This window comes from Carcharodon carcharias, chromosome 12 (assembly GCF_017639515.1).
Source record: "Carcharodon carcharias isolate sCarCar2 chromosome 12, sCarCar2.pri, whole genome shotgun sequence".
In the NCBI taxonomy this organism is placed as follows: Eukaryota; Metazoa; Chordata; class Chondrichthyes; order Lamniformes; family Lamnidae; genus Carcharodon; species Carcharodon carcharias.
Genome location: NC_054478.1, coordinates 121,504,597 through 121,528,049, shown reverse-complemented (window position 1 = coordinate 121,528,049; position 23,453 = coordinate 121,504,597). Strand labels below are relative to the sequence as shown.

The 23,453-nt window shown below is 41.6% G+C and overlaps 2 protein-coding genes across 11 annotated transcripts in view; one reads left to right on the top strand and one right to left on the bottom strand.

The window, feature by feature from the left end:
* rpe (ribulose-5-phosphate-3-epimerase) overlaps positions 1 to 15,386 on the top strand; it is a 38,182-nt gene extending 22,796 nt beyond the window's left edge. The window contains exons 4-7 of one of the 3 annotated variants that reach the window (XM_041200191.1): positions 5,375 to 5,509; positions 6,038 to 6,124; positions 14,766 to 14,843; positions 14,983 to 15,386. In XM_041200191.1, the coding sequence (XP_041056125.1) occupies positions 5,375 to 5,509; positions 6,038 to 6,124; positions 14,766 to 14,843; positions 14,983 to 15,042 (360 nt within the window). In that variant the 3' untranslated portion in view covers positions 15,043 to 15,386. Of the gene's footprint in view, positions 1 to 5,374; positions 5,510 to 6,037; positions 6,125 to 7,598; positions 7,944 to 14,765 lie in introns of those variants that run through there. The other 2 variants (XM_041200190.1, XM_041200192.1) reach the window with 2 other exon arrangements.
* The window catches only part of LOC121284644 (KAT8 regulatory NSL complex subunit 1-like protein), a 326,543-nt gene that overhangs the window by 4,053 nt on the left and 299,037 nt on the right, over positions 1 to 23,453 (bottom strand). For 6 of the 8 annotated variants that reach the window (XM_041200188.1, XM_041200186.1, XM_041200189.1 and 3 more), the window contains 2 exons: positions 15,388 to 15,714; positions 12,216 to 12,663 (listed from right to left, as the gene is read on the bottom strand). In XM_041200188.1, the coding sequence (XP_041056122.1) occupies positions 15,445 to 15,714 (270 nt within the window). In that variant the 3' untranslated portion in view covers positions 12,216 to 12,663; positions 15,388 to 15,444. Of the gene's footprint in view, positions 1 to 12,215; positions 12,664 to 15,387; positions 15,715 to 23,453 lie in introns of those variants that run through there. The other 2 variants (XM_041200182.1, XM_041200185.1) reach the window with 2 other exon arrangements.

The following is a 23,453-nucleotide window of genomic DNA, read 5'->3' as shown; positions in this document are numbered from 1 at the left end:
CACTATTGTACATAATTCGTTAGAAAATGTGTGCTGTTAGAATACTGGTGGATAGCTAACGTTATACCTATATTTAAGAAGGGGGATAGTTCCCTGGACATGCTCTAAAGACGAGTTGACCTAATTTTGGTGGGAGGCAAGATAATGGAATCCCTTCTAAAGGAGAAAATAGCAAAACATCTAGAAACCAAAAATATAAGGAAGTAGGCAATGTGAATTTCAAAAGGCAAAATCTTATTTTAACACCCTGATTGAATTCTTTGAGAATTAACAAGGGTAATAACAGTAGATTTAATTTTTCTACATTTCCAAAAGGACTTTGATGAAGTGCCACATAATAGATCAGAGCACATGGGAGTTGGAATAAGTAGCAGAATGGATATCTAGCTGGCTGAAAACTGAGTAAAAGATTCAAAGTGGCAGAAAGTGGGGTCCTACAAGGATCAGTGTTGGGAGTGCTGCTGTTCACTATTTATGCTAACCATTGAGAAGTTGGAAGCAAAAACAATTTCTGAATTTGCAGATGGCACCAAATTGTGTCAATCAAAGAGTGGTAACAATCTGTTAATTTAAGTGTGTTTTTGAAAGTGCATTGGTTTATTATTAATATATTAGGAGACTCTGGGAGGGAAAAGAATTAATAAATCTCCTTGTATTGGCTTCTGCATTGACTCTTGCCTTGCTTATGCATTCTCTCCTGCCGTTTCCTAGCAGTGTGTCTTTGGCTCGTGGCCAACCTTCTGTGACCTCCTTTTAACCCAACAGAATCTTATTTCTTTCAATCACTCATTTCAGCACACCTTTTAAGATGAAGGATGAACACTTTTGAATATTGCTGTACCATCGAAGCTTGCCAAAATTGCATATCTCAACCCTCATTGACAGTCCCACAGCTTTGTCTGTCGCTCACACACCTCGAGTCTTGCAAAAACAGCCAAGTACCAGCTAAGCAAAAACAAGTTCTTCAGTTTGCATCCCCTTGTGTCGGTAGATTACTCAAAAAATGTCAAGACCAATTGGACCACATCCTTCCGAAGGCCAGGCCCCACAGACCTAAATGCAGGGAGTAAGAGCGGGTCCTGTTAGGGAATACAAGGGGGTGATATATGCTTAGTGGCGCAGGGCAAGGCTAGAATAATGAGCACTTTGTATCAGTGTTGAGGAAGAGAAATCTGACAAAATATCGGTAGAAGTGAAGTTAGTCAAGGCAATGCATATGATGAAAATTGAGGGAGGAGGTACTGAAAAACCTTAGTGCAGATAAGTCACTTGATCAGGATGGCCTGCATCCATAGAACCATAGAAAAGTTACAGCACAGAAGAGGCCATGAGGCCCATCTTGTCCATGCCAGCCCGAGGACACCCAGGTGCCCTTTCTAATCCCACCTTACTGCACCTGGCCCATAGCCCTGCAGCTTATTAGCACTTAAGGTGCAGATCCAGGTACTTTTTAAAAGAGTTTAGAGTTTCTGCCTCTACCACCAACTTGGGCAGTGCATTCCAGACACCCACTACCCTTTGCATAAAAAAGTTCTTCCTCATGTCCCCCCTACACCTTGTGCCACTTATCTTGAACCTATGTCCCCTGGTTCTAGAATTCTCCACCAAGGGAAACAATTTTATCCTGTCCACTCTATCTATTCCCCTCATAATTTTGTACACCTCAATCAAGTCATCTCTCAGCCTTCTTTGTTCTAAGGAAAATAACCACAACCTATCCAATCTCTCCTCATAGCTACACTTTTCTAACCCTGGCAACATTCTTGTAAAACTCCTCTGCACTCTCTCCAGACCTGTTACATCCTTCCTGTAATGTGGTGACCAGAACTGCACACAATACTCCAGTTGTGGCCTCATCAGTGTTTTATACAATTCCAATATTATATCCTTACTTTTATATTCTATACCTCTGCCAATGAAGGAGAGCATTCCATATGCCTTCTTTACAACCTTGTCTACTTGAACTGCTGCCTTCAGGGGCCTGTGTACTTGTACGCCAAGATCTCTCACTTCATCTACCCCTCTTAGTATATTCCCATTTATTGTGTAATCCCTGTAACTGTTTGACCTCCCTAAATGTATGACCTCACATTTCTCTATGTTAAAATCCATCTGCCACTTTACCGCCTTATCCACCAACCCATCTATATTGTTTTGGAGATTATGGCTATCCTCTACACTATCCACTACTCGGCCAATCTTTGTGTCATCTGCAGATTTCCCAATCGTGCCGCCCAAGTTCACGTCCATATCAATGTATAACACAAACAGCAAGGGTCCCAACACCGAGCCCTGTGGAACACCACTTGAGACAACTTTCCATTTGCAAGGGCATCCATCGACCATTACCCTTTGTTTCCTGTTACAAAGCCAACCTTTTATCCAGTTTGCCACATTACCCTGAATCCCATGTCTTTTACTTTCCTGTCCAATCTGTCATGTGGGACCTTGTCAAATGCCTTGCTAAAATCCGTGTACACAAAAAATTCCATGTTAAGAGAAATGAGAGAGGAGATAGCAGAAGGATAAAGGCAAAATACTGCGGATGCTGGAAATCTGAAACAAAAACAAAAAATGTTGGAAAAACTCAGCAGGTCTGACAACATCTGTGGAGAGAGAGTTAACGTTTAGATTCCACATGGCTCTTCCTCAGATCTGAAGAAGTTGTACGGACTCAAAACGTTAACTCTGTCTTTCTCTCCACAGATAGCAGAAGGGCTTGCCTTAACCCTCCAATCACCCCTAGATATGGAGATGGTGTCAGAGGATTTGAGTGTGGCAAATGTGACATCCTTATTCAAAAAGGTTGGAAGGAGAGTCCTAGCAAATTTAGGCCAGTTAGTTTAAAATCAGTGGATAAGATTTTGTAAGCAATAATTGGAAAGAAATCAGCAAGCACTGAGAGAAGTTTGAGTTAATTAAGGATGGCCAACAGGGATTTGTAAAAGGATTGTACTTAACCAATCTACTGTATATCCTTGTGCAAAAGTTGAGTTTCTAAGGCTAAATTTTTAGCCAAAAAAATAGGGAGTTGACTTTTACGCGAGTAGTGTATTCAAGGGGTTGAAATCCATTCTCACTCATCATCTTGCAATTGCAGAGTTGCCAGGTCGGAGACTGCCAACCCCAAAAGGAGCCAAAAAGTATTTTTATTATTGAATTTTTATTTATAAAAGCCTCCATGGAGGTGGACATTAATTTGTGTACACTAAATTAATCAAAAACAAAGGCCATTATGTGAATTTATGCAAATTCATTTTTTTTTTCATGGCCAGTGTCTTCACTGATGCGGTTTCTCTCCTACTTTGCTCACCATTTGACCAGCTGGTATGTCAAAATTCATAGGATTAATGTTCCCAATATAGGCCTATCTGTATCCATTCTTTTGTTGATGTTTGATTATAAACTGGTGAAATGCGATAAGTTCTCCTGGGAGACACAGTGAAATCTTGGTCTTGAGTCACTGTGCAAAATTATATCTATTTATAATCTCAACACCATCCAGAGTTGGCTTTGAAATCTGCAATGCCTAGTTTTCTTGCTTGTTTTGGGGTGAATTTGGATAGATCTGCAAGAAGCTGAGAATCCGTTTTGGTGATTTTCATTTATTTGCAACTTCATTTCCCAACTGTTGACCATATACTAGCCTTTGCTCTGTTTACACAGCTTTAGCAGCTGCCTAAGAGTAAATGTGCAGAGAGCTTCCTTCAATTTCTAATGCTCTTCTGTGATATTGTGAATTCTCTAGTTGCTGCACAATTATTTGTCTGCTCTAATCTCAATGACTTTGGCCAGGATTTTTCAGTTGTCAGGTAGGGTTTGGCAGGGGTGGCTGCCAATCGGGCCACGACTGCCATTTCACACTGGCTGGCCAATTAACAGCCAGCCAGCATGAATCTGCCTGTGTGGGGGAGGTGAAGGGAGTGGGAGGAGGGCGAGTGCAGAAGTTCATGCATTCACGTGCCAGTGCTCTGAAGGCACAGAGCTGCCTCGGGGAGCTGAAGCTTTTTGAACATAAAAAAAATAAAGAATTTGACTCTTACAAATTAGTTTGAAAATTTTTTATTTTTAAAAATTCACTGATCGAAACCTCATCCCACCCGTGGATGAGGTTTTGCAAAAAATCCAAAGGCCACTTGGCCTTTTTGCCTGCCTACCAACTGTAAGGTTGGACAGGCAGTGAAAAATTTCATTTGATTAGAACTCTAATGGCCTTAATATGCCTGTTAATTGTCGGTGAGCATGCTGCCAACTCCACCTGCGCCCGCTGACCAAGATAACCTGACATCATCGTGCTCACCTGACATCATCACATGCCGTTTTCCACTCGTTTGGGTTGTGTGCGTACCCGCCTGACGAGCACAATATTCTGCTCTTTAAGTTTGAACTGGGCTGTATATCTGCTGTTCCTTCGTTGCCATATTGGAGGGCAGGATTGGTGGGAACGCAGTATGCACTAATGAGGTTGGAGCCTTGATATCAAGTGTTGACGTACAAACATGAGGTGCTATTTTATGATTCTATGAATGAGTAGGCTTGTAGCAGTGAGTTTGACTTCAATTTTTGGCCAAAAGTTGGTGTTGTCTTTTAGACAAAATCAACCATTACTTGTACACAATAATTGAATTTTTTGATGAAGTGAATGCAGTGGATATTGTCCATATGGATTTTAAGGAAGCGTTTGACAAGATACCACTTAGGCTGGTTAACAAAATTGAGGCTCATGGCATTGGTGTCCAATTGAATAATAAATTGGTTGAAAGGCAGAAAACAGCGAAATGTGGTGAAATGGTTTTTTTTTAGGCTGGAAATATTTTAGGTTAGGAAATATGCTACCGTTATACAGGGAGAAATCAAAATCAAAACACCTTTCTGCTTACGAATGGGTGGTGAGTGGAGGAATCAGGGCTGTTTAAATTAAATCCCCCTGTCCTGTCCGTCCGTAACAGTCTAGTTGTAAGGATTCTGTTTGAAATGGCTGATCTGAGCCAATTTTCTAATGGACTTGGGCTCACAAAACTACCTCCAGTTTGGAACTAAGTTTTGTTCTGCATTTAACTATGCTGTATCTCACCTGGGGGTGATAGGTGCTGGATGCCTTAAAGCAGAAAGCCTTTCATTTGTTTGTACCTGTATTAATTTTTGTACTTCACTTAGAGCAAAAAAAAAGAACTTTGGACAGTTTTAATTTTGGAACTTCCTGAATTCAAACATTATATGTAATAGAAGATCAAAGTGGGTGGTGTTTCTTTCAGTTTCCAATAGAGAACTTGTAGAACTAGGCAGCACACTGTGAGAATACGAGCTTTCCTTTACTTGACTGCTGCAAGTGGCAATCAGTAATAATGCTTTATGTTGTATTCTTCCTCTTCAGGTGGGACTGGCAATTAAACCAGGTACAACTGTAGAAGACTTAGCTCCATGGGCAAATCAGATCGACATGGCCTTGGTGATGACTGTGGAACCTGGGTTTGGAGGTCAGAAATTCATGGGTGACATGATGCCAAAGGTATAATTTCCATTGTATTTCCTAAAACTATTTGTATTTTGTGGCTTGTTGCAGTTTTTGATCAATGAAGGAATTGGTTTCATATGCAAAGTAATAGTTCCTACTAGTATAGATTAGTTTCTGTAGATAAAAGCAAAATACTGCGGGTGCTGGAAAACTGGAACAAAAGCAGAAGATGTGGAAAAACTTAGGTCTGACAGCATCTGTGGAGAGCGAAACAGAGTTAAGAGGACTCGAAACGTTAATTCTGTTTTTCTCTCTCCACAGATACTGCCAGACCTGCTGAGTTTTACCAGCATTTTCTAGATTAGTTTCTACTTGTTTTGGGTGAGTTCTGTTTAAATTCATCAATTGCAAGATCTTTACATTCCTTTCTATCCTAATGTAGGTATAGAATCTTGCCATACCTGTTACGAGTCTGTTCCCATTTAACTGTGGGACGTGTTCGCTAGAATATTTCCCTCAACTGATTGTCAATTTATGGAAGAGCATTGGAACAGAAAGCAATTTGTTTGTCTTTTATTTTAGGTCCAGTGGTTGAGAACACAGTTTCCTTCTCTGGATATTGAAGTTGATGGAGGTGTGGGACCAGACACTATTCATAAATGTGCAGAGGTATTACACTAACAAAAGTGAAATCTAGCACAGAATTTGTGGTGCTTAAATGCTTCCAACAGAATGAAATTTCTTCATTCCACCCATCACTTTTTTTGCAAGTCTGCTGTGGTTGCGGTGCCATCCCCTTGGCCTTCTGTGACATTTTCTCAGTGTCTAGAACAGAGGCTGAGTTTGTGGTCATGGATGTAGGATTCCAGATTGACTCCCCTGTTTTCTTATTCTCTGCTCAGGATGCTAATCTTCCATGATATAGTTCTGTGGGTGTTCGCAGCTGTTTGATACTGCACTCTAGCTCGGAGTGTCAGCAGACTTTGATGGAGCAGCAGGGAGGAACTACAGACAATGCTGATCCAACATTGTGAATCAATAATTGGGAGCAGGGTGATTTTTTTTTGCCCTAGCCTAGGAACACTCAGGACATTTTGTAGTATCTGAACTGCTTCCCTGGCTGAGATCAGCTAACTCTGAACAGAACTAGAATTGGAAATTTTCATTTAGCAATATCAGGCGCTCTCTCCAAAACTGAGCTTGGTGTTCTCTCTTTACGCTCTCTGGTTCTACCTTACATACAAAATGTTTATACTTTCAATTCAAGACAGGTTGGTTTGTATAAGTCACAAAATCCAATAACTTAACATCACAACCATCCTGAAAAGTAATCCTCTGCTCTCTCAGCTGCATGTAAAAGGATTTCATGGCACTATTCAGCGAAGGGCAGAGGGTTCTTCTAGTCCATTGACCTAGGCTTATGCCTCAACCAACATCATTGAAACAGATTATGGTTGTGTTGTTTTTCTGACTTCGCTGGGCACAAATCAGCTGCCGAATTTCTTGCATTTTCCAGCCTCTGTCTAGTGTCTTTGGATCTCCTTGCCCTTTTATTTTCCTTTCACAATCATACACTTTCACTTTATATTCAAGCTGTCTTTTTAGTTTTAAGGCACACTCCCATACCTGGGTTTCTTCCATGACGTTGAACTGACCCAAGTCCTGCAGAACTCATTTCTAGAGTACAGTACCTTTCAATATTGATTAAATTACCCTACATCAGTGCCACCCAAACTTTTTTCCACTGCGATCCCAGAGTGAGAGTCAGGTGAGAGCTGCAAGAGTTTGGGGCAAGGGTGGGGAGGGAAAGAGATTTGAGAGAGCAAAGTCTTATTAAAAAGAAAATACCTGCCTTCTCACAGCCTTTTTTGGAGCAGAAACTGGGCCTTCAAGATACATTCGCTGGGCCCCGTCCTCATGTTGGGGTGTGGGGGGACATGGCTATTTAAAGCTATTTCTCATCTCGTGACTCCACTAGAGATCACGACCCCACAGTTTGGGAAGCCAGCCCTGCTCTAGATACTTTATAGTCAGTGTGATTTTTCTCAGTGTTCAACGAAGTGCAGAATGCAGATTTAATAGGAAGCAGAGAGCTTCACAAAAATTGGCTTTGTGAATGATATTAAAACTGAAATTCTTTCAGGCTGGAGCAAACATGATCGTATCTGGCAGTGCAGTCATGAAGAGTGATGACCCCAGATCTGTGATAAACCTACTCCGAAATGTTTGTGTGGAAGCTATTCAGAAGCGCTGCCTGGACAGGTGAAATGCCAACAGGATAACTCTTAAGGAAGCTCTACTGCTGCTGGTGGTGTGGATATGAACTTACAACACTGTCGTACTAAACTAACAATTGCAACAAACTCAGTGTAAAAGTTCAGATCATTGTGAGCAGAGTACTCTGCAAATGCTTAACTTTCTATGGTTGAAACACTGCTCACTCTTGATACCCTTTCTGGTTTGAATAAAGGTACCTCTATGTAAAAGATTACAATGTAGAAGCATTTGTGTGTGAAGTATACGAACAGATAAAAGAGATTCTGGAAATCCTCAGCAGGTCCAGAAGTATCTGTGGTGAGAGAAACAGCTAACATTTTGGTTCTGAACAAAGGTCATCAATCTGAAAACTTAACTCTGTTTCTCTCTCCACTATGCTGAGTATTTCCAGCATTTTGTTTTTATTTTATATGAACTGATTATGAATTCATTAGTCTTCAGTAAGTTTGTTCCACTTTGAATGAGTTAGTGCTAGAAATTAGGGAAAATATTTTTCTCCTTAGGAACAATTGCAGTTTCATGTTTCAACAATTTATATTTAATGAAACATCCAAAGGCAATTCACAGGAGCATTATAAAACAAAGTATGACATTGAATCACAAGGAGATAAGAGCACATGACCAAATGCTTGCTCAGAGGTAGATTTTAAGGGGTGTCTTTTAAGAGCAAAGTGAGATAGGCGTAGAGAGGATATTACAGAGAATGGGAGTTAATTGAAGGAACAGTCACCAAGGGTCAAGCAATTAAAATTGGGATTGCAGGAGGATAGATTTGCTCCTTTAATTTGTCATCAGATTTAACCCACAATAACACCATTAATGGATGTTCCAACTCTGTTCTGTAAGTTAAACTGAGTCTTCCGGTACAAATTCAATATGGAAGTGCTACCCCGATGTCCAGTTTTGAGACATCTGCAAAGTATTTTTAATTTCTAGCGAGAACTAGATATAACAGAGGGTACAGAGAATTGGGGAAGGGCAATGAGCCAAATGGTGTTGTACTGGTACCAACAACTTGGAGGGCAATTTTTGAAGTTCTATGGTCAGATTTTCTGGAATGAAGGACACTGCCACATGCTGGCAGGAGTAAGAATATATAATAGGTAAAGAGGATCAATGTGTGGTTTGAGGCATGGTGCAATCAGGAGAGTTTGAGATTCTTGGGGCATTAGAATCAGTAGTTCTGGGGCAGGAGGCACTTATTCAAAGGGGACAAAATGTCTGCAACGGCAGGTTCACTACTCTGGTTAGGGAGGATTTAAACTAAATTGCATGGGGTGGGCATCAGCATATAGATGTAGAAAAGACTAAGATGCTTAAAGAAGATAGTGTTTGATTTTTAAACGTTTTTAAAAAATGCTGGCTTTATTGCTCATCCCTAATTGGCCTTAAGATGGTGGTGATCTGCCTTAAACCACTGCAGTCCATGTGGTCAGAACATCCACAGTGCTGTTAGGGAGGGAGTTCCAGGATTTTGACCCAGCAACAGAGGAGGAGCGGTGATATATTTCCAAGTCAGGATGGTGAGTGGCATGGAGGGGAACCTCCATGTAGTGGTGTTCCCATGTGTCTGCAGCCCTTGTCTGTTTAGGTGGTGGTAGTCTTGGGTTTAGGTGCTGCCTAAGGAGATAGGAACAGACTATCTAATATGGTAACACTGCCTTCTCTAGTACTAAGAACAACAAAGTGTGGTGAATAAGGGTGGTATGCTACAAGCACTGATGTAGTGGCAGTAATTCATCTGTTGTCTCTCTTGGATTTGTAATCTTGTGAAATGTCCTGATGAGTGAGAGATGAGAAGCTTTGACAACAGTGGCTAACAGTAGAAAACACATTTAGAGCAGCAATGGGATAAGAATAGCTGCTTCATTTCTCCAATGCACAATCACTGTGCTAAGAGAGAGTTTTCGAACAGATCCAGCAACTCAAGCCTGGGCATCCATGAGGCGCTGTGGGCCATCCCCCACTCTACCATTACCAGCAAACCAGGGGAAACAACCCTGGTCCAATGTAGGGTGCAGAAGGGTATGCCAGGAGCAGCACCAGGCATATCTAAAAATGAGGTGTCAACCTGGTGGAGCTGCAACACAGGACTACTTGCATGCTAAACAGCATAAGCAACAAGTGATAAACAGAGCTAAGCGATCCCACAACCAATGGATCAGATCTAAGCTCTGCTGTCTTTCCACATCCAGTCATGAATGGTGGTGGACAATTAAAAACTCACTGGAGGAGGCGGCTCCAGAAAGGAGCCCAGCACATCAATGCAAAAGATAAGGCAGAAGCATTTGCTACAATCTTCAGCCAGAAGTGCCAAGTGGATGAGCCATCTCAGCCTCCTCCGGAGGTCCCCAACAGCACAGATGCGTCTTCAGCCAATTTGATTCACTCCACGTGATATTGAGATACGGTTGAAGGCACTGGAAGCTGCAAAAGCTATGGGTCCTGGCAATAGTACTGAAGACTTCTGCTCCAGAACTTGCCACCCCCCCTAGCCAAGCTGTTCCAATACAGCTACAACACTGGCATCTACCCAGCTATGTGGAAAATTGCCCTGGTATGTCCTGTACACAAAAAGCAAGACAAATCCAACCCAGCCAATTACTGCCCCATCTGCCTACTCTCCATCATCAGTAAAGTAATGGAAAGGGTCGACAGTGCAATCGAGCAGCACTTGCTTAGCAATAACCTGCTCACTGACGCCCAGTTTGGGTTCTGCCAGGGGCACTCAGCTCCTGACTTCAGTACAGCCTTGGTTCAAACATGGACAAAAGAACTGAACTCCCAAGGTGAGGCGAGAGTGACTGCCCTTGACATCAAGGCTGCATTTGATAGTGTGGCATCAAGGAACCCTAGCAAAATTGGAGTCAATCACAGAATCGGGGAAAACTCTCCACTGGTTGGAGTCATAAGTTGCGCAAAGGAAGATGGTTGTGGTTGTTGGAGGTCATCTCAGCTCCAGGACATCACTGCAGGAGATCCCCAGGGTAGCGTCCTCGGCCCAAGCATCGTCATCAATGACCTTCCTTCTATTATAAGGTCAGAAGCGGAGATGTTCACTGATGATTGCACGATGTTCAGTACCATTTGTAACTCCTCAGGTAATGAAACAGTCCAGGTCCAAATGCAGTAAGACCTGAACAATATCCGTCTTGGGCTGACAAGTGAGAAGTAACATTGCCTGACACTTGTGTGCACCGAATGACCATCTCCAACAAGAGAGAATCCAGTCATCGCCCCTTGATGTTCAATGGCATTAGCATCACTGAATCCCCCACTGTCAACATCCTGGGGTTAACCACTGACCAGAAACTGAACTGAACTAGCCATATAAATACTGTGGCTACAAGAACAGGTCAGAGGCTAGGAATCCTGCAACAAGTAACTCACCACCTGACTCCCCAAAGCCTGTCCACCATCTACAAGGCACAAGTCAGGAGCGTGATGGAATATTCCCCACTTGCCTGGATGCGTGCAGCTCCCACAACGCTCAAGAAGGTTGACACTGTCCAGGACAAAGCAGTCTGCTTGATTGGCACCACATCCACAAACATTCACTTCCTCCACCACCGACGCACAGTAGCAGCAGTGTGTACCATCTGCAAGATGCACTGCAGAAATTCACCAAGGCTCCTTCGACAGCACCTTCCAAACCCAAGACTACTACCATCTAGAAGGACAAGGGCAGCAGATGGATGGGAATACCACCACCTGGAAGTTCCCAAGTCACTCACCATCCTGACTTGGAAATATATTGAGTCCCTTCATTGTCACTGGGTCAAAATCCTGGAACTCCCTTCCTAACAGCACTGTGGGTACCTACGCCGCATGGACTGCAGCAGTTCAAGAAGGTAGCTCCCACAACTAGGGATAGGCAATAAATGCTGGCCCAGCCTGCGAAGCCCACATCCTGTGAATGAATTAAAAAAAATAAACAAAATGAGGTACTGTCAGATGAAGATAATGCAAATAACCACTGAGAACCAGGGCCTTGTGAATCCCACCCAGAGAAGGCTTATTTATGGTGTTTAACATTATGTAATAATGTAACATTGGACAATATCAAAGTGACAGAAGAAACATTTTCCTTGCTTCACAAGCTGCAGCTTGTTAAAATTGAGAACTTTTAACAGTAACAAAATTAAGAAGGGGTTAATTGGCCAACATGCAAAAAGAACATAAGAAATGTTGGAAATACATAGCAGCTCTGAAGGTTTCACCTGGTGACCTAGTCCACCCTCAAACATTGGTTTGCCTTCTCTTTCAGGTGCTAGTCCGTATGCATTTTCTCCTTTAAATCTGCAGCACAGCTGTTCAGACCTTATCAAAGAACAAAGAAAAGTACAGCACAGGAACAGGCCCTTTGGCCCTCCAAGCCTGCGCCAATCATATTGCCCGTCAACTAAAACATCGGGGTCCGTATCCCTCTATTCCCATCCTATTCATGCATTATCATTGGTGCACAAGAGAGAACAATAACATCTTTTTAGTAACTAAAATAACTTTACTTTTTAAAAAGTAAACAGAAGGCAACAGGGTGTGAAAAGAAAACAAAAAACAGTTTTGGAACAATTCCCGAACACAAATTTTCTCTTGATCTAATCATTATGACCTCAGATCCAGCTGCTGGTCGAACGATCTTAGGATGCAGAATGTCCAGTAGATTACAAGCTAACATGTTGAATACTGCTGTTCTCATTGAGGCTACATGACTACTTCAGGCTTGAACCTGTTAATAATAATAATCCACATTCATTCCCCTCAATGAAGACATCCAACACTGCAGCTCTTTGCATGACCTCCGAACTTTTGCTGAGTTTGAATGATTTTTTAATAGGTAAAAAATCAGCCCAAAAGCTTACAAGATTGCAGGTGTCTTTCACGACCATAGGGTGATTTCTTGAAGATAATGGCTTCAATTTAATCCTTGGCTGCAAGAAGATAGATAGGAAATAAAAGGGATTAGCAATGTAAACTCTGATCAAAACCGAAAATAGGAAACAAACGTTATCCAGAAACTTAAGACAATTTTCTTCATTGTTTTTTTTCTATTTGAATCAAATTAATTTCAAATTATTCCAAATGGAAAACTGATGTAATGACCTCAAAAATCCTGGGCTCAGGAAGAAAATAATCAGCCTCTGCTGAGAAAGCAGAGGTGTGTGTACAGGGTGTGCTGCTGAGGACAGAATCAAGCTCAGCTATGATGCATTTTACAGCAGACTAGCCTACCTTAACTCACTGTATAGGCAGCTAATGTATGAAGAATGGCTAGGTGTTGGAAGGCTGGCAGTGTCCTTGGAATTGCATCTCAGTAGGATCCAATTCTATTAGGGGATAATCAACACAATGGAAGGGGAGACATTTATGCTCGTCTCATCAACAGCAGACACCATTTCATTAGGTTTGGCATCTGCTACGTCACTCCACCAAATGGTCTGTCTGAGTAACTAACAAATACTAACCACAAACTCAAAGTAGCATGAGAATCCTTTTTGTCATTTGGACCATGTTCTTGTTTTCTGCAATCCTTATTTAATAACAAAATGCATTGCCCAAATACACTAAATAGTCCTTTCCCAATTGCATATAGTTCAAACAATTCTCCAGTTGCATGTATTATTCAGACATAACACCAAAGGTAGGAAATCCTGAAGCTTATTTGCCAACAAAATGAAATCTTAACATGCCACAGTACATCTTTCAGCAACGGCATGCAGTACGAAATTTTCAAATGAACAGTTCACAGGAGAGAGTAAAGGTGGTAATCTGAAGCAATTTTGTTCTTCAATATAAAATCAAAATATTTGTGAATGCTGGAAATGATCAGGCAGCATCTGTGGAGATGAAAAAGTGTTAACGTTTTAGATCAATGATCTTTTGTCAGAACTGGAAGAAAGACAAAAGTTTTAAAGCAAATACAGAGGCAGGGAAATGTTGCAGGAAGAGAAAGAATAAAAGATATGATGCTAAGAGGCAAAGGGAAATGGTAATGGGACAAGAAAAGATGAGTCTAGGGGATGTGTAAATGGGGAAAGCAGAATCATCCCAAATAGCTGTCTTCCACAAAAAAATGGGACAGTGGTTTTGATCTGAAATTGTTGAAAACAATTGAGAACTTGGAAGCCTATGAGGTGCTGTTATAGTCATTATGGTACAGGAGGTGGCCATACAGACCATTGAGTCCATGCCAACTCTGTACAGCAATGCAGTCAGCCTCATTCCCCTGCTCCACCCCCTTAACCTTGCAAGTTATTTCCCACGTGCCCATCCAATTTCCTTTTGAAATCAGTGATAGTCTCCACCACCCTCATGGGCAGCGAGTTCCAGGTCATTATCATCTGCTGTATAAAAAATTACTTCTTCACATACTCTACATCTCTTGCCCAAAACCTTGACTCTTGCTTTGTGCCATCAGCTAATGGCAACTGCTTTTCTCTTCCCTGTCATTGTCTTGTACATCTCTACCATATTTCTCCTCTGCTTTAAGTCCTTGAGCTAACTTGAAGCTCCATTGGGGCAGTATGGAGGCTGAAGACAGAGCAGGGCTGAGAACTAAAATGGTAAGCAACTGGAAAATTGGGGTCATGCTTGCGCCTTTCACAACCATCAGTCATGTCAAAGTGCTTTTTACAGAGAAATGTACCCCAACCACCGCACTTCAGCCCCAAAAACCTGACTGCATTCCAGTCTTTCAACACAATGCAAACTGAGAGCTCCCTATAGAAGATTTCCCACACTTACATCCAAAGGGAGTCAGGAATCACAGTGCAGAAGAGGCCCTTCGGCCTATCGAGTCTGCACCCGACATGTGAGAAACACCTGACCTACCTACCTAATCCCATTTACCAGCACTTGGCCTATAGCCTTGAATGTTATCACGTGCCAAGTGCTCATACAGATACTTTTTAAAGGAGATATCAGAGTTGGAATAATCCAGTCAGGTCTTGGAATTGACATTCTGTGGCTGCTCTTGATGTAGATAATTTGTTTTAAAATTGACTGTAATCTACTGCTTGGAAATTTTTGGCAGGACTGGAGAAGAAACCTCAATGGAATCAAAACAACCTTAACTGAAATGAAAACAGAAAATGCTGGAAATACTCAGCAGGTCAGGCAGCAACTGGAGAGAGAAACAGAGTTAATGTTTCATGTCTGTGACCTTCCCCCACCCTGCACCTGAAATTTAAGTTGTGTTACTGAAAAAATTGCAATGTATAAATTGTGTATCTCAAAAACATTTACTGCAGGAGGACAACATGGATTTGAGGATTACAACTGGCAGCATCCAAGTTCAACTCCTGATCTAATATCTGCAATCGGGATTACAATTAGTTCTGTGCCCTAAATTAAGTGAAAACCCATGAAATCAGCCAGGGCTTCCGAGTGCTATCCACTCCTGAAAATGCCCCTAGGACGTTAGTTGAAGGCAAGATCCAACACAGTTGAGACAGTCCACGCCAGTAAAGAACCTAGAACATTGTCTCAGATGATGGATGAAGAACTAGCGGTCACACCCATCCTTGAGTCTGCACCTTTTGAAGGGGAGGGAAGAAATCAGCAACAGAAACAATACAAAAGGTTCGCTTAACATTGCTGAGAAGATGGGTAGTTACATTCAAAAGTAATAAAATAAAAATTACTGCAAAAGTTACCTTATGATCATCCAATAATTTTCTCTGTTTGCTAAATAAACCTCAGGTTTATTGGCATTATTTCTTTACACTGTTCTGTCCCCGGAGTGGGAGTTTACATTCTGTTTCTTCAGCAATTATCTGTCCAGTAAATGGCACTCGCTCTGAAGTCCCAGTGCAGGGGGGTGACTGGTTTGGAGCTGCTGGGCTGTTCCCACTGAGTGCCAAGTATGACCTTGTGAGTGGCCGAAACCCACTTTTATCAAATACAACCACCTCCGGGTGAGTTAAGCATTTTACCTCTTCATCGCTCAGAGGGAAAGTACGACAATTCCATGGCAGAACGACCTGGAATAAATAAATAAGCTACGTTTATGAATTATACATTTTCCTTAATCTTCAATATTATGTTCACAAGGATCAGCACATTAAAATCTTGAAACTCTGCAGCTTCAAAAGCTTAATTTCAGTACATTTTAAATCTGTTGCACCTGTAAAATTACAGTGCCACAGGATAAACTGAGTATGACCACTTGTCCATCCTTAGCAATAAATATGCCTGAATCTTTGGAGTCTTAATAGGCTGGCACTTTTGAATTCCAAAATATGGGCTCCAAAGGTTGGGACAGACAATGAACGTTTCTTACTTAACTGCAGGTTAAATTGCCCAAATCTTATTCCAAACGAGTCATGGAGTCATTTATGGCATTCTTATCCATTCAGCCCAAGTCCACGCTGGCTCCCCGTGGTGCAATCTCAAATGTCTCACTCAAATGCTCAATCCCTGTAGCCTTGCAAGTTTATTTCCTTCAAGTGCTCATCCAATTTCCTTTTGAAATCATTAATTGTTTCCACTTCCACCACCTTCTTGAGCAGCAAGTTCCAAGTCATTATTGTAGTATAAGGGTAATGTGTTCGAGTATAGTACCACCCACACAGTGATGTAAGATGACCCAGACCCAGGGGTCAGTGTGGTGTTGGGCAGAGATGTGAATAGACGCAAGCATGGAGACAGCTGCCAGCTTGTACCCTTTGCTGTACACATGTAAATAGTTCTGGTAGTTAATAAAGACTTACAGTTAACCTACAGAAGAATACAGAGACTTTAAGACATACCAATCTGCAACCAACACCCAACACTTCATACTTGCTGCATAAAAAAGATCTTCCTCATTTTGTTCAAGGAGGAAGTACGTTCTATGTTGAACTGTTTTTATTAATAGTCGCTTGGGAGGATAGAATCACAGAATGCAGAAGAGGCCCTACGGCCCATCAAGTCTGCACCGACACCTGAGAAACACCTGACCTACCTACCTAATCCCATTGACAACTTGAGTATTGCCGGGAAAGAGACAAAGCTATTTGACTTGCACTCATCAAGACAGATGCAACAATACCAAGTTTCAAGGGAATAACAATTTATACTGCATGAGAAAAGGGTGCTGATTAGTTGGCATGTGGAGTCTGATGGATCGGGATGTTGCCATGGAGAATGCACCAGGGAACAATTATTCCTCCAGACTTTTGTTTCAATTCAAAAAAAGCAAGTCAACTCTGATGTACAAAGGAACCATTGTTCCCCATGCTTTTGTTTAATTGAGAAAGGTGCAATGACCTGGACATATTCTGTTTGCAGAGGACAGGGCCCTGCTAGCTTCTAGCATGCGTAAGTAAGCCACATCTTGAGCCCGACTGATAATCTTAAATTGGTTATTAGTGTAATTCTTAGCATACTCGGGATTGTTCAGCGAGTAGTGTCCAATTGTGGAATCGGATCTAATGTTGGACATTATGTTCTGAGCTTTGCAAGCATGGGCTGGTTGAGTACGGTCAGTACTTTGCCTGTTGCAAACAGCTGAAAGGACATGCTGTTTGATATGATCCACCAGTCGTCGAGACATATAACCTACATATCTGGCATCACCACAACACTAAAATTCATATACCACATTACTCATTTGTGTGGTAGGCAGAACATCTTTTTTGGCTTGATGGCAACATCCTGTTAGTGAAGAATACCACAAGGCTTTCGGCTGTTAGGGGCCAAAAAGGAGATTTACACATGGAGGCAGGGGGCATTGCCGAGGTGTTAAATTAATACTTCCCATCTGTCCTCACCAAGGAAGATGATGCTACCCAGGCCATGGTGAAAGGAGGTAATTCAGACATTCAGAAGGGTTTTAAACTGATAAGGAGGAGATATTTAAAACTTAAAGTTGATAAGGCATCTGTACCAGATGAGATATATCCAAGGATGCTGAGGGAAGTGAGAGTGGAAATTGCAGAGGCACTGGCCATAATTTCCCAGTCTTCCTTAGACTCAGGGAGAGGACTAGAGAATTGCAAATGTTACACCCTGAAAACAGGGTGTAAAGGTAGACCCAGCAACTACAGGCCAGTCAGTTGAACTTTGATGATGGGGAAACTTCTAGAAACAATAATTCGGGACAAAATTAATAGTCGCATGGACAAATGCAGCTTGATTAAGGAAAGCCAGCAAAATCATGCTTAACTAACTTGCTGGATTTTTTTTAGAAGAGGGAGCGTTGATAAGGGAAATGCTGTTGATGTTATACGAACATACGTAATATGAACAGGAGGCAGCCATTTGACCCCTTGAGCCTGCTCTACCATTTAATAAGATCAGGGCTGATCTGTTGGTGTTTCAAGTCCCACATTCCCATCTACCCTCGATAAACTTAAATTCCCTTGCCTAACAAGAATCTATCTACTTCTGCCTTAAAGATACTCAATGACCACCCCACCCCCTGGCACTGCCTTCTGTGGCAGAGAGTTCCAAAGTCTCACAACCTTCCCCTCATCTCTGTCTTATAAATGCTAATTTTAAAACACTGCCCCCCTAATTTTCTGAAATATCCCCTTAAATGTCAGCCACTGCATACTAGCCTAGTATCCCAGTTCACTTCAGCTACTCTGCTTTCATGTCCGCATAGTTGCCCTTACTTGAATTTAAAATGCTAGTCTTAGACCCACTCTTTTCCCTTTCAAACTGGATGTAAAATTCAATCATATTGTGATTGCTGCTCCAAGGCGTGCCTTTACTCTTGAGGTCATTAATCAATCCTGTCACATTACACAATACTAAGTCTAATATAACCTGCTCTCTGGTTGGTTCCAGAACGTTCTGCTCTAAGAAGCTATCTTGAAAGCATCCTATGAGCTCCTCATTCAGGATACTACTGGCAGTCTGATTTTACCACTTTATATGTAGATTAAAGTCACCCATGATTATTGCCATCCCTTTATTACAAGCACCCAATATTTCTTCTTGTATACTTTATCCTACATTGTGGTTACTGGTAGGGGGCCTGTAGACCACTCCCACTAGTGACTTCTTTCCTCTATGATCCCTCATCTCCACCCAAACCGATTCTACATCCTGGTTTCCTGAACCAAGATCACCTTTAACTATTGCATCAGTGCTATCCTTGATTAACAGTGCTACCCCTCCACCTTTACCCAGCTTCCTATTCTTCTTGAATGTCATATACCCTTCAATATTCAGGACCCAAGCCCTTGTCATCCTGGAGCCATGTCTCTGTAATGGCCATCAGGTGATATTCATTTACTTCAATGTGCGCTATCAATTTGTTTACTTAATTATGAATGCTACGTGCATTCAGATACAGAGCCTTTAGTTTTGTCTTGATGGTATCCTTGTAAGATCTAGTCTTGATTGTTGGTGCATTCTTAGGTTTTTTTCCTCTGGCCCTTTCTACCATTTTCTGACCCTCATATTACTATTTTCCTCTCTTGCTTTGTCTCTACTCTTTGATATACCACATCTTTCTACATTTGATCCCTTGACCACACTATTTAGTTTAAAACCCTCTCTACTTCCTTAGTTATATGGTTCGGAAGAACACTGGTCCCAGCACGGTTCAGGTGTACACCATCCCAATATACAACCCCTCCACTTTCCCCAGTACTGGTGCCCTGTGCCCCATGCCCCACAACACCAGTCTTTGAACCATATATTTATAATTTTATGTCCCCTATGCCAATTTGCACGCAGCTCAGGTAACAATCCAGAGATTATAACCTTTGAGTTTCTGCTTTTTAATTTAGTGCCTAATATATTGTCTATGCAGAACCTCCTTCGTAATTCTACCTGTGTCAGTGGTACCTGTTTGGACCACGACAACTGGATCCTACCCCTCCCATTGCAAGTTCCTCTCCAGCCCTCAGCAAATGTCCCGAACCTGCTCTACCATTCAATAAGATCAGGGGTGATCTGTTGGTGTTTCAAGTCCCACATTCTCATCTACTTAAATTCCCTTGCCTAACAAGAATCTATCTACTTCTGCCTTAAAGATACTCAATGACCACCCCACCCCCTGGCACTGCCTTCTGTGGCAGAGAGTTCCAAAGTCACACAACCTTCCCCTCATCTCTGTCTTATAAACGCTAATTTTAAAACACTGCCCCCCTAATTTTGGACTCATCCACACAAGGAAACAACCCTTCCACATCCACCTTGTCAAGACCATTCAGGATCTTATATACTTCAATCAAGTCATCCCTCGCTCTTCTAAACTCCAATGGAAACAAGTCCAGCCTGTCCAACCTATCCTCATAAAACAACCAGCTCATTCCAGTTATCAATCTAGCAAACCTCCTCTGAAACATCTCCTAATGCATTTACATCCTTCCTTTATTAAGGAAACCAATACTGCACACAATATTCGAGATGTGGGTATCACCAATGCCCTGTATAAATGAAGCATAACATCCTTACTTTTGTGCTCAATTCCTCTTTTAAGTAATAAAGGATAGCATTCCATTAGCCTTCTTAATTACATGCTGTACCTGTATACTAACTTTTTGTCATTTATGCAAGAGTCTCTTTGCACCATGGCAATCTGCAGTTGCTCTCTGTTTAAGGAGTACTCTGCTTTTTATTCTTCCTGCCAAAGTGAACAACTTCACATTTTCCTACATTATACTCCATTTGCCAGATTTTTGCCCATTTAGCAAATCTATCTATATCCGTCTGCAAACTCCTTATAGCTTCTTCACAACATACTTTCCTACCTATCTTGTGTCACCTGCAAATTTAGGTGCCATGCCTTTGCTCCCTCATCTAAGTCATTGATGTAAATTGTAAACAGTTGAGGCCCCAGCACAAACCCCGGCAGGACCCCACTCGTCACATCCTGCCAATTGGAAAAAGACCCATTTATGCATACTCTCTTTTCAGCCAGCCAATCATCCATCCATGCTAAAATGTTATCCCCTACACCATGAGCTTTTATTTTCCACCTTTGATGTGGCACCTTACTAAATGCCTTCTGGAAATCCAAGTATAGTACAGGCTCCCCTTTATCCACGGCACATGTTACTCCTTCAAAGAACTCTAATAAATTGGTTATAATGATTTCCCTTTCACAAAACCATGCTGACTCTTCCTGATTACCTTGAGTTTATCTAATTGCCCAGGTATAATCTCTTTAATGATTAATTCTAGCACCTTCCCCATGACAGACATCAAGCTAACTGGCCTATAGTTTCCTGTTTTCTACCTCCCTCAGTTCTTGAATAGAGGGGTTATATTTGTTACTTTCCAGTCTGATGGAACCTTTCCAGAATGCAGCAAATTTTGGAAAATTAACACCAACACGTCTACTACCTCATTAACCACCTCTTTTAAGAGCTTAGAATGAAGTCCATCAGGAACTGGGGACTTGTCAGCCCCCAGCTCCATCAGTTTGCTCAGTACCACTTCCCTGGTTTTGTAATTTCACCAAGTTCCCCTCTCCCTTATACCTCCTGATTTACAGCTATTACTGGAATTTTTTGTATCCTTTGTAGTGAAGACATAAGCAAAATATTTGTTCATTTCATCCATTTCCTTATTATCTACTATTAACTCTCCATTCTCACTCTCTAGAGGACCAACACTCACTTACTCTAAGGAAACTTTTAAATACCTGTAGAAACTATTGCTATCCATTTTGATATTTTTAGTTAGCTTTCTCTCATACTCTTAATTTCTTTCTCCTGATTAACCTTTTAGTCATTCTCTGCCATTCTTTATATTCTGACCAATCATCTGACCTGCCACTCATCTTCGTGCAGTTATATGCTTTTTCCTTAAGTCTGACGCTTTCCCTAACTTCTTTAGTTAACCACAGATGGTGGATCCTCCCTTTAGAATTTTTCTTTATAGTAGGAATATACAGGCAGGCAACACAGCTATCTGGACTCTCACTCTTTGCTGCAAAGCACAGTGTCAATCCCCCTTACTATACTGTCCTCTACTAACATTACATTCCTTTTAGCTCCCTCCATTTGAATAGCTTCTCGTACCACAGTGTCATGGTCAGTTTGCTCATCCACCCTGCAGATCCCACTCTCATCCAAACATTTTAAACCTGAGGAATAGAATAGAGCTTAACCACTTACCAAATACTCACCAAAATACTCTCCTTTCCCTATAGTAGAGTAAGAACCAATTCCAACAGGGTGAAAAAGATAGAAAAAACGAAAGGAAGTGATCACCTCCTTCCCTTCCACTCCTTCACCATGCTCCCCCACTCACCAAACTCTCAGGTTTGCACTCAGTTGCACTTGTTCACCTTGGCCGGACTAAAGGATCCTGAATTTATAGCTGAGAGAACTGGGGCAATCTCTCAAGTTTACACCCAGCTTCCTCTGCTGCACTCATTTACCTTGTGATGTACATAAACTTCCAAAAGGGATTTGACACAATGCCACACAAGAGACTTGTGGAATGTGGATGGTTTTCGGGATGGAGGAAAGTTTGCAGGGTGGATGAGCAAAATGACCATGGCACCGTGGTACAAGAAGCCATTCAAGTAGGGGGAGCCAAAGGGAATGTAATGTTAATAAAGTTACAGCTTGTGGAATAAAAGGGACAGTAACAAAATGGAATACAAAATTGGCTCAGTGACAGGAAAGAGAGAGTAGTGGATGGCTTTCGGGATGGAGGAAAGTTTGTAGTGAGAGTTCCCCAGGGGTCAGTGTTGGGATTCAAAATTATAAGGGGTATGGACAGAGTAGAGCAGAAACTGTTCCCACTCGTGAAAGGATCAAGAATGAAAAGGCACTGATTAAAGTAATTGGTAAAAGAAGCAAAAGTGACATGAGGAAAGACTTTTTCACGCACTGAGTGGTTAAGATCTAGAATGCACTGCCTGTATGTGTGGTGGGGGCAGATTCAATCAGGGCACTCAAGGAGAATTGGACTGCTATCTGAAAAGGAAGAATATGCAAGGTTATGGGGAGAAGGCAGGAGAATAGCACTCAAATTGCTCATTTGGACAGCTGGTGCTGACATGTTGGGCTGAATGGCCTTCTGTGCTGTAATGACTTTTGTGATGTGCTTGTTTTAGCAGTCCTTAGTCCAGTGGTTTTAAACGACCTGTCAACTAACACTTAGTTCTCAATTCTGGACCTGGTTGTTTCTTTCTCTCAGGCTCTGCATTTATAACGTTGCTAACAAAAGGTGACACTTGAGCAACCACCCAGAAATGCTGCCTTCATACTGGCATGGTCCATCATTGTAAACAGTGAATTACTTAATGGAAAATCAATGAATGAAATGTTTGAATCCTTTACCATATCCCTCGCTATATACATGTGCACTTAAATAAACTTCATCTGCTGCATTACCACCATCTCTCTCCATTAACAATTTGTCATCTGCATTATCCATTCTATACAGTCTAATAGCTTATATCTTTTCAGATTATGTCTTCAATTTGTTATTTCATTATCAATCCATTCAAAATGACCACCAATCCAGTCTGTGTAGAACCAACTCAGTTGGTTCCAGAATACATAATTGGTTACTGTACTCAGAATACATATACACAACCTCTTATACCATCGGTTGCTCTAAATGGACAGTGGAAGCTCTAAATTCTGATAAAATTAAATCCAATCTTACAGCTTTTAGGAGATCTAGAAACTGATTGGAAACAGGAACAGAGTTTTAGTCCAGAAATAATTTACTCTTTTCATGGGACACGGGTGTTGATGGCTAGGCCAGCATTTATTGCCCACCCTTAACTGCCCTTGAGAAGGTGGTGGTGAGCTGCCTT